This window comes from Mchenga conophoros, linkage group LG12 (assembly GCF_057382185.1).
Source record: "Mchenga conophoros isolate Kocher_MC1m ecotype Shallow Benthic linkage group LG12, M_conophoros_male_GT1.1, whole genome shotgun sequence".
Taxonomy (NCBI): Eukaryota; Metazoa; Chordata; class Actinopteri; order Cichliformes; family Cichlidae; genus Mchenga; species Mchenga conophoros.
Window position 1 is genome coordinate 6745005 of NC_140537.1, and position 13380 is coordinate 6758384.

The window sequence follows — 13380 nt, forward strand, 5'->3', positions numbered from 1 at the left end:
CAGTTTACGTTTTTCTTTAGTTTCTTTTTGTATTAATGCAAAGCAATTTCACACAGACCCAGACACACATAGAAAATAACTGCAGTGAGCTATGAAAACAACTGACCCAGAATAAAATGGGTGGTAATGTCTATTATTCGTATTGTTAGCAGTCTTCCTTAAAAGACAAAACTACACTTGATTAATCTGACTTACTGTATTGCACTATGTATCTTCTAGCTCGTCTTATTTCTTTATTTGCGTGCACCTAATCTGTTCAGTTGGCCACTGGTTTATATGTTGCATATATACCACATGAGAGCAGTCTCATCTAAGGCTTTGTGAACAGTGAAAAAATATAATTTTATATTTGTTTATATATTTATGGCATCACCTGTAGTGAAGCTCTGGGCTGATGCTAATGCCAATGTTTAAAATAACTTGGTCGATTGTCTATACCAGTGCTTTTACTTTATGTCCAGGATAGCAAATACATTTAAAAAATGTTTTTCTTTTTTTTTATATTTAGCTTTTGCTAAAGTGACACAAATGATAAACATCAATCTCAATATGCGATGCATATGGGGAAAAATGAGCAAAGACGCTAACAGAGATTGGCTGCTGCCACAAAAACAACCAAGAAATGATGCAGTCGATAAGAACCAGACTTTCCAATATTTGTTAACTTCTTTTTTTGCTAAAAATCTTCATCCAGCAAACCTCTTGGCTATGAGCGGAAAACTGCAGCTTAGCACAGCAGCACATGCCTGGAGGTGCAACCTGGCCAGTCAGGAACATTTGCCCCCTTGTAGTGATGCTTGTGACTTTTCCGTCTTTAGCCTGTGGCGATGACGCTCTGTGTTCAGTGATCGATCACCGATTTCTTGGAAAGTGAAGTTTTTGTCAGAAATTAAATCCTTTGCAAACATGTTACACATGACTATCCATGTGTGTTGTTATAAAATTACTATAATTCAACAACTGGACACAGTTCGACAGTTCAAGTTTAAGATCTATAGAAAATAAACAAAGCTGCATGAATTAAATCAGATTTTTTTTACATGTTAGGGCACTCAAAAAAGTTAAATTGAAAGTTTTAGACCTCAGCTTGGCTCTCACTGCTTTCATTGCATATGTCAACTGGGCTGATAAATGGGCTGATAGTGATATTGGAGTGATGGATCAGTACATCCTTAGTTGTATGGTTTTTAACCTTTTAATGACTGAAAGTGTTGTTTTGATTGAACAAATTTAAAGATTCAGTGTGTTGCATTGAGGCTGAACGCCAATGAAAGAGTCAGGAAGTCAGAAAGAATAAAATGCTGTTATAGTTTTGTGACATACAATAATGCCATACCTAACATTTAAATGGACTTCTGTGGAACATTTTATAGGCTAAGACGGTTGGAGAAGAAAGAGTTAGTGGGATAAGTTTAATATAACCTCCTGTAGAGGAACCTGGGGTGGATTGATGGGCATTAAAGCTGTAGCTTTGACATTGGACGCTGCTCGTCACATCTCAGGAGCATGGACCTTGGCCAATACAGCGCCAAGGTTGTAAATGTCCTCAAGGCTTGCATGCTGTCGCAACAAACTTTTACTGCAGAGGCGATAGCATCAGTCAGGTACCTTTCTTGTAGACAAATTGGTAAAGTTGTGGCGTTAGAGTCTCAGTGTATAGCATCTCGCTTAAGACAGTGCACATTCCTACTTTAGCCCCTTTTTGACTCGCCAGTCCAGGGACTTGAACCAGCAGCCCTTCAATTAACAGACCGCTTCTCCAACCGACAGGCTGTCACCATCCCACGAGGCCACGGCTGGTTGGAAGCTTCATCCTTCCATTATCTGACTTTTTTCCCTCTCCTCCTTGTCGTGTTATGATTTATTAAATTGCCTTTAAGTAAGACTGCAGATTAATTAAAACACAGTCAATTTAATTTCCGCCATATATAAATTCGTAGTGGTAATTGAATCCCCTACTCCACTTTTTATATTGTAACCCAGCAGTTACAAGAGAAGAAGAGCCTCCTCAATTACTGATAATCACAGTCCAAACTAAGAGGAATACACTGCTGTCTGTTTCACTGCTCGGTGTAGGAAAGCAGAGTTCGAAACTGCTTTCTCCCTTTTTTTTCTGTTTGCTGAAAGAGCCGGGAATTGGATGACTGATCAATAATATTGGATTTGCGGATGGCATGTGGTGCAGCTGAGTCCACGGTGAATGCAAGGTTCTGATGAAGGGGCCTGCTGCACAGGCAGCTATGCATAGCGGATCAGACATGTCGGCAGGGCGGAGCTCTCGTTTTGCTATGACTACAGATATGTAAGCAACCGATGTGACATTAATGGAATAGCAATTGGGGCCCGTTGTTGTAGCAAAAGGGTAATGTGGTTTAAAGCTATGGAGGCTGCTGTCGCGTATTGAAAATCTGAGCGGGATCAATATAAAGATTGGTGCGGGCAATGGGGGAGAGAGATGGAAAAGAGGCTGAAAATAGATCTGACCTGTGGTAATTACTACAGCATGTGAGGCGCTCGTGTGTTTGAATCAGGTCTCGGCCGGGCTTAAAAAACAGCCACTCATTTCAGAAGGAAGCTCCATTTGTTTATAAGGGTGTTTGTCAGATTATTGGGCCTTAACATGTGACCCCCTCCCTCCCTTGCTCTCTCTCTCACCCTCTCACCCCATTCGCTCACTGGCGCTCTATAGCTGTTGCAAGCGTATTGATTATTTCAAATACTGATTATCTAAAAGGCCTTCTGCTACTGTAGGCATTGGATTTATTTTGGCTTAATTATTTATGGGCCAGGGCTAGCTGTAAGTATTACTGCTGTGAGATCATGAAGGATTACATTGTTAATATTCAGCAGTGTATTTTTATTTATGTACACTCTTAAGCTTTACTGGATGAGCTTTGGCCGGCTCCCTAAAGTGCCGTCTCTCTCTCTCTGTCTCGCTCTGTTTCTCTCTCCCCCCGTCTCACCGTTTGTCTGTCTTTTGTGTGTTTTGTAGAGGGAGCTAAACTCTGCAGCGTCTGAACTGGCGGGTCGACAAGAGGAGAGTGAACATTCCCACAAGCACCTGGTAGAGCTGAGCAGAGAGTTCAAGAGAAATGTCCCTGAGGTGAGTCTGGCACCCCCCCACCCCTTACACTGTCTCACACATACACACATATGACCCCCCCTACATTATTTCAACTATGTGCCATTTTGCTCATCTTCACCTCAGCAGGTACTGACTGTCTGCATCACTGCAGCTGCTCAAGCCCCCGCACATACCTTTTTGAACAGGGAATTATTTCTCTTGTAAAGCCTGCATTAGCATACTGTATGTTAACAGTGCGCAGCACTTGCGAGAAATCAGGGTTAGCCTCCTCCCTTCCCCTTTCCAGTAGATCAGTTAATATTTAAATGCTGAGGCCTTGCAGTATTAGCCTCTGGCTTGGTGCGATGAGGGTTGAGGGGGCTCATTTGCAAAAAAAGGTAAGCACGACTGTGCTGGTTGCTTTCAACTCCAAAGCTAAAGCACCACTTTATGAAAAAGTTATCTTGGTGTCAGAGTTGGCAGTGGATGTTGATATATCTCCAGGTTTATGAGATGGATCAGGAACAGGTGTCTCTCCAAACCCATTAAGGAAAGGGATTCTGACTAAACAATGTGATGAATGCTGATTAGGACGCATCCCCCTCTGCACCATCCCGCCTGTTAGGGTTCACTACTTTGTCTCTGGTTGTATGTTACAATATAGAACCAGACACAAGTTGTGATATACACTGAGCTATCAAAGCAGCTACTTTCCTTTAACAACAAGTGAACTCCGTTAGTCTGATGTATCTTCAGTTCATTCTTTTTCTGAACTCTCTTCTAACAGCTTTCACTAGAATAGCATGTTTTGCAGTCTCTTAAAACAAAGCTCCACATGGCTAATTACCATAACCAAGCACATGGCTAATTAGAATATTATTACATATACACATTACCCAAGCTATTTCTCAACATATGTTTACACACATGCTGTACACAAACGTGAAATGTGCTCATGCTAAAAAAAAAAAAAAAGTCTAAACAGATGCTCAGATAAATTGTGTATTTTACTCCAAAGCTAGGCTAACATACAAGTAGCATCCCTAAAGTTTGCTACAGTGATGAAGCAGGCCCTTTTAGCTTCTTAGCCATAATCTCACATGTAATCTCATAGCTTTGTGTTTCTTTACATCCACTGTTTGTCTTCAGCTGAAGCGGTGTGGACCACTGACTCTGCATTGATCTTTTCATATAGCCTCTTGCTACTTCCTTCCTTCTGCTGTCTTGCCACCAGCACTATTTTCCCCTCTTTATTTTATTTCTTAATTAATAGTTCATCTGTAATTCTTAGATTTTCTTGTTGAGGGACAAACAAAAAAATTCTACCTTAAGCCAAAGTCAAATTTAAATCTTGAAGTTGTTGTTTGCCAATGATGAGATTCCTTAATTAAGACTTTAAAGCGAATGATACGGTGGCCCTGAGAGTCAAAGCACAACAGATGTTTTTTTTGGGGGGAGGAGGCATTAAGGTGACAAAACAGCTGCAGAAGTGACAGAAACTAAAAGGGTTGCGCCGCTGAGATACGCTTAAAAGAAGGATTAATCAGTGCCGTGAGGGAGAAAAAGGTAAGGTCACATGGTTCATGTAATACTGTAGCTACGTGTTTGCTATTAGTCGTTTATTGTTAGCTTGTCACTTTCGCAGCTTGTCACGTTATCGTCTCCACAGAAACGCTTGAGTTGCATTTTATCTTTTCTCTTTCCGTTGTGTTTTTTGTGTGTAGTTTTTTTTTGGTAGCTTTTCTATATGCTGACGTTTTCTTAAGTTGCAATGCATTTGACCTCTCAGGGCTGCCGTAGAATGAGGACTGGCGATAGATATTGATAAGACTTGATACCGATACTGTTATTGATTCTTCTTAGCTGAGCCACAACAAAACAGTTTTTATTATGTTAGAGTTTAGAAACTAAAGGAGAAATAAGTATTTGAGGTGTGCCCCACTTATTAAAAGCTAATGTTGATTATTTTTCAATATGTAGCTGTCAAAAGAAACATGTTGGCACTGGTAAAAAGGAGTGATGCACTTGGAGCCATATGATTCTGATGAACTGGACAATCTGGAACCAGTCCTGAATAGCTTTCCTTAATGAAATTTCATTGCATTAACTACAGTGTAGTCAGATATGAGATCTCTTTGTGGTTAGCACCACGGAGAGAAACTATTAAACACAAGCAATGCATCTTTCAGTGTAAGTACTGGAATGTGAATGTCATTTGAAGCGAACATAAGCTATAATATTTCTTCTGTTTACAATCAGTTCTTGTCTTGTCATTATTTAGGGGTACTAAAAATATCTTATTTAACCAGGACCCGTTATGCTCACAAGGGCGACCGTGGCTCAGGGGGTTGGGAATCGCATCCGTAACCGGAAGGTCGCCGGTTCGATCCCTGGGCTCTCTGTCATGGTCGTTGTGTCCCTGGGCAAGACACTTTACCCTACTTGCCTACTGGTGTTGGCCGGAGGGGCCGATGGCACGATATGGCAGCCTCGCTTCTGTCAGTCTGCCCCAGGGCAGCTGTGGCTACAACTGTAGCTTGCCTCCACCAGTGTGTGAATGTGAGAGTGAATGAATAGTGGTATTGTAAAGCGCTTTGGGTGCCTTGAAAAGCGCTATATAAATCCAATCCATTATTATTATTATTATTTTCTAGTTCCATATTTATGTTCTTGGACCTGAATAGCTTTGCATAATTCACAGTTAAAATATAATCTTTATTGAGCTCGTCTTATCTTCTGTCTGAAGCGAGCCGTTTTTCCCCTCCCTTTAAGAAAACTTTCTTCTGACTACAAGAGGTTTGAACATCAGGTGGGTGGGGCTTGAATTCTTACATCCAGAGGTGTATGGCTCAGGTGACTACAACAGGGATATCCCCTCGCATTGACATCATGCAGGACCAAGAGTAGAAAAAGTGAAAGAGAGCATTTTTTTGTCACATCCTGACTAATCATACTTTCAGACGCTACTAAATTCTACTAAAAGGGGCGGATGTCAAACTATCCTAACCATTACACTTAATACATCACAATACGATTTTAACAACATGTAGAATTTCATGTGTCATTATTTATGTTCTGGGCTATTTTTAATACCTACTAAGAAGCTATATAGACATCACTTATTTTCATGTTCTTCTGCTTTACATTAAAAATGTGCTGAGACCTCGATGCACCTTGCTTTTGTAAAGCAAAATGGCAATTAAGGTAGATTGAACCGAGTACATGAAAAGCAAAACCTAAGAGAGATACAGATATGATTTAGTCCTTTTTCATCATCTTCCTTTGAAATGATCAACTATTGACATGTAGGCTGAATTCAAAGGGAATATTTTTATATTTTATAAATTAACCTTCAAACTATTTGCTATGCTGCCTGCCTATCTCAGCCTGTAGTGCGCTGCTGTAATCTTGTCAGTATAATACAGGCGTTTAAGACAGGATCAGGCTGTCACCACTGGCAGCACAATCCCCTTACCTGAGGCTGCGAGAGCTCGCACACGTCTGGATCTCTAGCTAGTGGAAAGCCCCACTTTTGAAACATGCCCACTCAAACTCTTCAGGTTTAACCACTAATACTCACACCCCATTACGACGTAACTCACCGGCAGCACACGTGCAATGTGAGGGAAGCTGTGGTGAGAATCCATTAACGTGCTCTTTCTTATGTTTGTGCCGCACTGGGACTGGTAGACAGGTGGAGTGTGTGCAAAAACGACAAAGTGCTGAGACAATTTTTTTTGTCTGTACACAGGAAGTCCGGGAGATGGTGGCACCTGTTCTCAAGAGTTTCCAAGCCCAGGTGAGTCGCACGACTTTTGCATGCTACGGATCACTGATTCAGCAGCAGATTTAGCAGATTCAGCGCTTTTATCGACGATGTCTGAGGCTTTGTCTGCATAACATTATAATCTACTGAAAGGAGACACTCTTGCTTAGCACACTGACCAAAGCAGACCACTGTGCTCCTGGAAAGAAACACTTGATTGATAGGGCAAGGAATCCATGGCGTGCTTTTCATGTTACTGCTCATCTGGTGCTTATTGACTGATGCCTTTTCTGTCAAAGTGAAGTAGCATCTATCTGCCATTAGATGATCAGATATCTGGCTTCTCATATTTTCTTGGCTGAGACAAGCCCTCATTTCCTGTTGTGATGGTGCATTCAGCGTGCCCCCTCTGACGTCGCCATATTGAAAAAGTCATCTGATACCTACCAAGACTCTGCTCTAGCCATTAAACCAAGGTCATAAATCACATTTGTGAGCTGCATTATGGTCCACGAAGCAGAGGCTTATGGAAATGATACCACAAATATGTTTCCAGTCTCGTTCTCCCCCTTCTAAACTCCCGCTCAGCGCTAACCTGAAAGCCTCATCATCGGTAAACATTAGAACACTCGGCATGGATTGTTCAGATCTCTTGGAAGCGATTATTGGCAGCTTCTTTTTAATGCTTTATAATTGACTATGCCCAAGTAAGCGTGTTTTCTGGCAGGAGCTATCACATTCAGCACCCTGTGGTTGATTTCTGTGCTAATTCAATTACTCCGACTGTAAAGTTCCACAAATATCAGAAGCACCCTTCCATATCTTTATTGTGCAAACAGGAACCCAAAGGATTAATTTAAGCACCATTGATGTCTGACAACTGGGAGTCTCGAGATGTTTCATAGTAGATAAAATAGATGGCTGATAATGAGCAATGATTTTTTTCTTTTTTTTCATGTTAGCTGCAGGCCTCTCTGGGTACCTCTTGGTCTCTCTTGTGTAACTACCACAGGCTCGTGTTCTGCACATTTATAAGTAAGCCAGCTTGCAAAGCAAAAAAGCTATTTTTTGATCGCAGGGTGCAGCAGGCAACTAAGCACACCATAATAATCTAATCCTCTGGTGTTTTTCTGATACACTTTGACCTTATTGGTAATGTCAAACAGCTTGCAGAGGCTTGTGAACTTTACCCAGCGGTAGTCTGCTCGACCTCAGTGTAAGCCGTGGGACCTCGACCTGCTGCTGCTGCAGGGGGAGACAGTGGAAGGGAAGGTTGGAGTTGGATGTGCTTATTTGGCTGTGTGGTTTGGGATAGACCGAAGCTCCCCTGCAGGTGCACTGTACAGGTGGTGAATCGTAGAAAAGTCCCGGCGTGTTCTGCGTGTGCGTGTGTGAGGATGCATACTTGCGAGGAGGAAAAAAAACTGGGTCCCTGCCCCCCTTTTCTTCCCCTCCCTCATTGCAGTTCGGAGGCCCAGAGGAGTGCCTCTTGGTATTTGGACCCTCATCATGCCACTTCTAAAGGAGAAGTCGGCTCCTTTGAAGTGTTTGCGACATGACAGGTTCCCTTTCTTTTCTTTTTTCATTTCAATGTTCCCCACCCACTTTCCCTCTCTTCTCCCGTCCAATCTCGCCTTCTAATTATCACTAACCAGGCGACTGATTAGAAACACGTTGCCGACCTAGTTTTTCCGCAGAGCTGGAGGAGGAGAAAGGGTTAATCCCAGAGCTGGTGGCTGTCATTGGTCGCTTCCCTCCTTCTTCTCCTCTCTCTTTTTTTTTCTCCTTTCGTTCTGCTCTCCTCTTTTCTTTCCCTGGAAGTTTGCTAATGAGGTCCCGTCAGAGCTGAGGAGAGGTGTTAATTTGGCCTTGTGAAGTAGGAAGGAGATTAAGGACAGTGAGGAGCTGAGTTTACGGCTTAAAATACACCGCTGTCCTTATTAATCCACAGGGCCCTGGGAGACCGGCGTTTTTGGTTTTATAATGAACACTGTCTTATTAAGAAGGTAATTTTAATAAAAATTTACGGCGAAGAAGAGGAGATGGTACACGTCTCCATGGTCTCAGGCACACCTTTGGGGCTGAGGGATATGACAGTTATTTCTCAAATAACCGATCGCTGGAGAGCCGGGCCCGTTGGACCGCGCTGTTCACACAGCTCTCTCTCTCAGAGCTCTCGCTGCCATCTGAACATACAGGAAAAACAGACTTTGCCGACTCTCACCGAGACTTCGCAGGCTTCTCAGTGCAATTTACACCTCCCTCTCACTTTAGAGTATAAACTCCCCTCAGGACGAACCGTGATTCCTGGTATGTTTGCAGGAGAGAGGCAGATTCCTCCTCACATCCGGACAATCTGAATATCAGGCCCAAATTAAGCACTCATTCTATTTTTCTCTCCTCTCCTCTTGATGTCGTTCGGCGATCTCGGAAAAAGAAAACAGCAGTATGGGTCCCTAATTACTGAAACTTGCTTTACAATGATAATCCGTAGAGTAATTTAGCGTGCACAATGAGAGTTGTGGTGCTTGCGCAGATGGAGATTCTGATAAATAGTTTGTAACGTGTAATTAGCAGCTCTGCCGGTTACATGCCATTAACCCCTCAAGCTCAGGAATCATTATTGGCCCTCATTATCAAGCAGTAAGGTACGATCGAGCTGACTAGACATCAAAAACATCAAACAGCTATTAAAGCAGTGCGAGCTGGGGGCCGGTGGACACCTGTTTATGAGTCTAACTGTGCCATTTCTTCCCCTGAGGTGCTAAAAGTGATGATGTGAGGGAAGACAATGTTTTCATGTATATTGTTGTTGTTGTGGTTGCTTGTTTTTCTGTGTGAGCTTTGGAGGTCTTTTTCAAATGAATTAAGACATCTCAAAATGGCTGCTGTGTCTTGTCTGGAAAGGTGGACTGTGCTGGTAATATGACCTTTCATGCTGGAGAGCGGCATCAGAAATGTGCAATAAAAAAGACAAAACAGTTGTTTGGATTGTCATATCTGCTTTAGTGCTTTTTTGTTTTTGTCATTAAAAGCTTCTGCAACTGTATTTTCATCCTCGTTTAAGGCTTCTTGCAGATAATTTGTCCACGAGTATAAGAGCTGAGTGGAGACCTTTGCCCATAATGCCTCGCCCTGAGCTGCCCTCCCGTACTCCACGCGGCGAGGTAGACGTCCACCATCTTTGATCATCCATCGAGAGCCGACCAGTTTTTCCTCCTTTTTGATTAATTCCTGAAGGAAATGATAATTTCTCTTGAATGTATGAATATGTTATGAATAGTGGAATGAATCAAAGAGTAAAGGATGATAATTAATTACAGCGCTATGATAAAAGGCTGTGGGTGTTATGACGCAAGCTTCCTCTGTGTCATTATGAGAGGCTCCGTAATTACCTTTCTGCACGAGCCAGCGCTCCTGGCGGTGCTGGCAGTGAGAGTGCCGCTCGCTGAGTGAGTCTAACGGTCATAAAGCTTTTCCCTGCCTAATTGTCTGAGGGGCTCTATGGCACTTTCATAGATGAGGGACTGCGCCGTTAGGAAAAATGCTCGGCGACGCTACAGCTTTTCCAGCTCAATGAAGACAGATCTTCATCATGGGCTAAACCTTGCGGTTATTAGGTACAGATTGCATGAGTGGATGGCTAACTTGGGAAGGTGGTGTCGGAATGAGTGAGCAGCAGAGTCATACAGTCTGATAAAAAGCTGCTAGTAGACTACGTACAGTTTTAAAAGCAAGCTAGTGTGGATTTCTTTGTACATTATAGGCTCATATTTCTGTGCCAGTGAACCAGATCTGTGCCTCCCAGGTACCTCTGAATATTCCCTTTGTGTTATTATTCATGCCCTACCTTATGTAAGGGGCATTTACGACACCCTCCTACTCACTCCCACTCGCCCATCCTCCCATGCTTCCCCCCCCGGCTATGACCAGGCTGCTCCATACTGGGCCGACGAGGTATCTCTAATGCCTGTCTCCTGCTCGGCTGTCTTAGGCTCATTGAGCAGCAGGCCAGGCCCAGGATCTCCAGGCCATTACCTATTCATAGCACGCACCGGCCTCCAGCCTATTGTGGGGAACATAATGGGCTCCGGGGCCATGTAAACCACCGGCTTTCTGCTCCCAGTTTATCGCTTGTGTCCTTTTCATGCTAAGGAGAGGGAATGAAGGTGAGAGTAAGGAAGTTAGGAGAGAGAAGGGAGAGCCAAGAGGGAGAGGGATGTGAGGGGGCGTGGGAGTGTAATTGGACATTAGATAATACCTTCCTTGAGTCTTCTACGTCCTTTGCATCTCCTGAGGGTGAATGGCCTTGCATGTTCTCCACATCAGTGCAGAAAAGCTGCTTTGAGTCAAACGTAATGCACCTCGATTCACTCACTGTTTCAGTTTCTATTACTTTAAAGTTTACTTTTATCGATCACGATTAATCAGAGATGAACAAGCTTATATGTGGATGTTGGATCAAATGCTCTGTATCCTGCTGTAACAATGCAACTTCATTTCGTCTAATGCCAAGTCCTGTACATGAGCAGTGAATAAATAGCCTTTTTCTGAAGATACTGATATTTCTTAGAGATAGTCTAGTTTAAGTTGACACATCACTTTACATTCTAAACGTATTCAGTGCAAGACATGTAGTAAATGGCCTCTGGGTGAATTTGAACCTGGGCCTCTGGTTAACCTGCTCAGCCTTTTGCACTATACCAACATCCTTGTTGGGAATAACTTTAAAGTGACCTGTGTAACTTCTGCCAGGTACTGTGGGCACAACTGACAAAATACAGAATAGTAAATGTGAAAATATTGTAATCAGCAAGTGAATTTTAAGTTGGTATATTTACAGATAAATTTAATATAAAGCCAGGACGATGCCACCCACAGGTTTGTGAACTTTGGCTTTTGAAGCCTAAAAAAACAGATAAAAGTAGAATTACCGTCACCCAAAAGCATGCACTTCCTGGGTGGTTTGTTGGTACAAAAAGACATTCAGCTGTGTCAGCATTCACCTTTCACTCAAAGAGGGCATGCTGTTAATGTGCAATGTAAAATTGTAAGGCTTATGAAGGATTTAAATGAATGAAAATAATAAAAATCTACCTGCTATCAAGTACATTAGTTATAAAGACCAAAAATGTTTATTGTAATTGTCATTTTAACATGGAAGTTTATTCAATTCCATTTAATTCAATTTTATTTATATAGCGCCAAATCACAACAACAGTCGCCTCTTTATATTGTAAGGTAGACCCTACAATAATACATACAGAGAAAAACCCAACAATCATATGACCCCCTATGGCAAGCACTTTGGTGACAGTGGGAAGGAAAAACTCCCTTTTAACAGGAAGAAACCTCAGGCAGAACCAGGCTCAGGGAGGGGCGGGGCCATCTGCTGCGGCAGGTTGGGGTGAGAGAAGGAAAACAGGATAAAAGACATGCTGTGGAAGAGAGCCGCAGCTTCCTTAAAGATAGCCTCAAGTGGCCACTAGAGGAACTGCAGTTTTGACAAGCGCTTCATTTCCCAGAACTGGAGGTTAATGCTTGATATGGACAAATTACTTTTTCTAGGTGACTCGTATAGGTCGGGATTTGTTGCTAGCTACAAGTAAATATAGAATTGGTGAACACTGCCAGTTTTGTACCAAACCAGTTTGTTCTCATAAAATAAAACTGAGGGCTATAACAGAAAAAGCCTTCCACGAGAAGGACAAAAATAGAAATCATTATCTCACAGATCCAAACAGAAAACACAGGTTGTGTTTTCTTTTTAAATATGCTTGCTACGTATGTTTTCTGTCTGCAGAGGTGAGCACTTTTTTTTTTTTCTGGCCAAATTTATAGCTTAAGAATTTACCATCCGTCAGCTTGGCAGAAGCTCAGACAGTACCTTTTTAAAATGAAATATCATTAATTCAGTAAATGACAACATAAACAAACCCAGTAGTTGGGTGGCAGCGTTTCCCAGCGCTGCACCATCTTTCAGCTCCATATTGGGCCTTTTGTAGAAGTTTAATATATCTGACTGCCCTTGTTTGTTTCCTGTGTGGTGACTGATTGTTGTGATTCTGCCGGGTGTTTTTATGCTGAGACGCCTCAACCTTTCCATCAGCCTTCCCAGTGTCAGTCTTATCCCTCCTCTGCTGTGCTGTGATCTGATGGCGTGTGTGTGTGTGTTGGCGTGTTTGTTTTCCTGTCCTGACTGATGCCCTGTCGGAGCGTCCCAGTTGGGTGTATTCATCATTATGGATGCGTGTTTAGAGTCAGGGATGCACACCAGGTAAAGAAGAGAAGATGGGGGGGGGGGGGTTGTTATAAATAGGCACTTGGCTCTCTAGCCATGTGGAATTGATGAGTTTCAGCACATTCTGCTCTGCAGTGCCAGGTTTAATTTCTACCGTCCTGACAGCACAAACCTCAGAGCCCAGAGACATCACGCCTGACTGCCGCTGCTGTGCAAATGTTAGCCATGTTTGAGGATGGACGCACGCATAGCGCCGGCTGCAGCGCTCCTATTGGATGTCTGACTGGGTGTACATCCCCTCCTCTAAAC

The 13380-nt window shown here is 42.8% G+C and overlaps 1 protein-coding gene across 3 annotated transcripts in view; it reads left to right on the top strand.

Moving 5' to 3' along the window:
- Positions 1-13380, top strand: part of cux2b (cut-like homeobox 2b) — a 98085-nt gene that overhangs the window by 33561 nt on the left and 51144 nt on the right. For all 3 annotated transcript variants that reach the window (XM_085293520.1, XM_085293521.1, XM_085293522.1), the window contains exons 2-3: positions 2993-3103; positions 6816-6863. In XM_085293520.1, the coding sequence (XP_085149646.1) occupies positions 2993-3103; positions 6816-6863 (159 nt within the window). The remainder of the gene's footprint in view (positions 1-2992; positions 3104-6815; positions 6864-13380) is intronic.